The 1,234-nt window shown below is 35.2% G+C and overlaps 1 protein-coding gene across 3 annotated transcripts in view; it reads left to right on the forward strand.

Moving 5' to 3' along the window:
• Positions 1-1,046, forward strand: part of LOC111083935 (MAM domain-containing glycosylphosphatidylinositol anchor protein 1-like) — a 7,005-nt gene extending 5,959 nt beyond the window's left edge. For 2 of the 3 annotated variants that reach the window (XR_002609310.1, XR_002609311.1), the window contains exon 2: positions 636-1,046. Coding sequence is in view for 1 of the 3 variants with exons in the window: in XM_022380683.1 (XP_022236391.1) it covers positions 604-702 (99 nt within the window). In the remaining 2 variants the exon portion in view is untranslated. Of the gene's footprint in view, positions 1-603 lie in introns of all 3 variants that reach the window. The other variant, XM_022380683.1, reaches the window with a different exon arrangement.
• Positions 1,047-1,234: the final 188 nt, after the last annotated feature.

Raw genomic sequence — 1,234 nt, forward strand, 5'->3', positions numbered from 1 at the left:
GCACTATACAAGTGAAACAAACTGTCCCACTTGAAGCACTATACAAGTGAGACAAACTGTCCCACTTTAAACACTATACAAGTGAGACAAACTGTCGAACTTGAAGCACTATACAAGTGAAACAAACTGTCCCACTTGAAGCACTATACAAGTGAGACAAACTGTCCCACTTTAAACACTATACAAGTGACACAAACTGTCCCACTTCAAGCACTACAAGTGAGACAAACTGTCCTACTTGAAGCACTACAAGTGAGACAAACTGTCCCACTTCAAGCACTATACAAGTAAAACACTGTCTTACATAAAACCTTCACATATTGCCCAATATATAGAACAACGGATATTAATTGGTGTCGAACAATTGTACTGATGTAAATTATTGTCAGTATTAGTCGTTTACTGATTTATTAATATACTAATCTTTGCCTGGTCAACTGTTTTCTTTTTGATAATTCTGAAAGAGCTTTAAAAATTGGTATTTAAGGTTACCCTTGGTTTACTAACATATTGATAGGCAGAAATATTTGAGTTTCAAATTATAAATTTATGACTTCATTGTAGTAAATTGGATTTATTTTTGTATGTCATATTTCTTTCTAGATATTTGACAACCTTGTATGTCATTTCTATAGATCATATTCGAAGGTTGGGTTGGAAACGGTACCAGGAGCGACATGGCTCTCGATGACATTATTCTGACAAAGGGGGCGTGCATCTTTTGAAAAAAACAATTCTGGTACTTTGCATTCCAACTCGAGCGAGAGACAGTATTTAGTAATCATGAATTATAAAATATGAAAGGAATGTTTTTGCTTCTACAGAATGTTAATGTCTTATATTGTTGATGACTAATCCTGTAATAAACACAGGTGGTGGTTCTCTATACGGAATATGTGTTTATAAGTGCTTAAGCTCTAATGCTGTAACAACAAGTGGTGGATCGCGATAAGGGAATATTTCTATTGATGTTTAAAACTTGTAATCTTTAACATAAGTAGCACGGTGTCAACGTTGGGAGATAATAAACTTTACGTTTTTTTAAAGTTGTCTGGTTTTAAACTAATTATTACGTAACGAATCAACTACAGCCACGTAACACAAACAGCACTCACGGTTCGTTACGTAACAGAACAACTACAACCACGTAACACAAACAGCACTCACGGTTCGTTATGTAACAGAACAACTACAACCACGTAACACAAACAGCAACCACGGTTCATTACGTAAC

The sequence above is a fragment of the Limulus polyphemus genome, unplaced genomic scaffold, assembly GCF_000517525.1.
Source record: "Limulus polyphemus unplaced genomic scaffold, Limulus_polyphemus-2.1.2 Scaffold12249, whole genome shotgun sequence".
Classification (NCBI taxonomy): domain Eukaryota; kingdom Metazoa; phylum Arthropoda; class Merostomata; order Xiphosura; family Limulidae; genus Limulus; species Limulus polyphemus.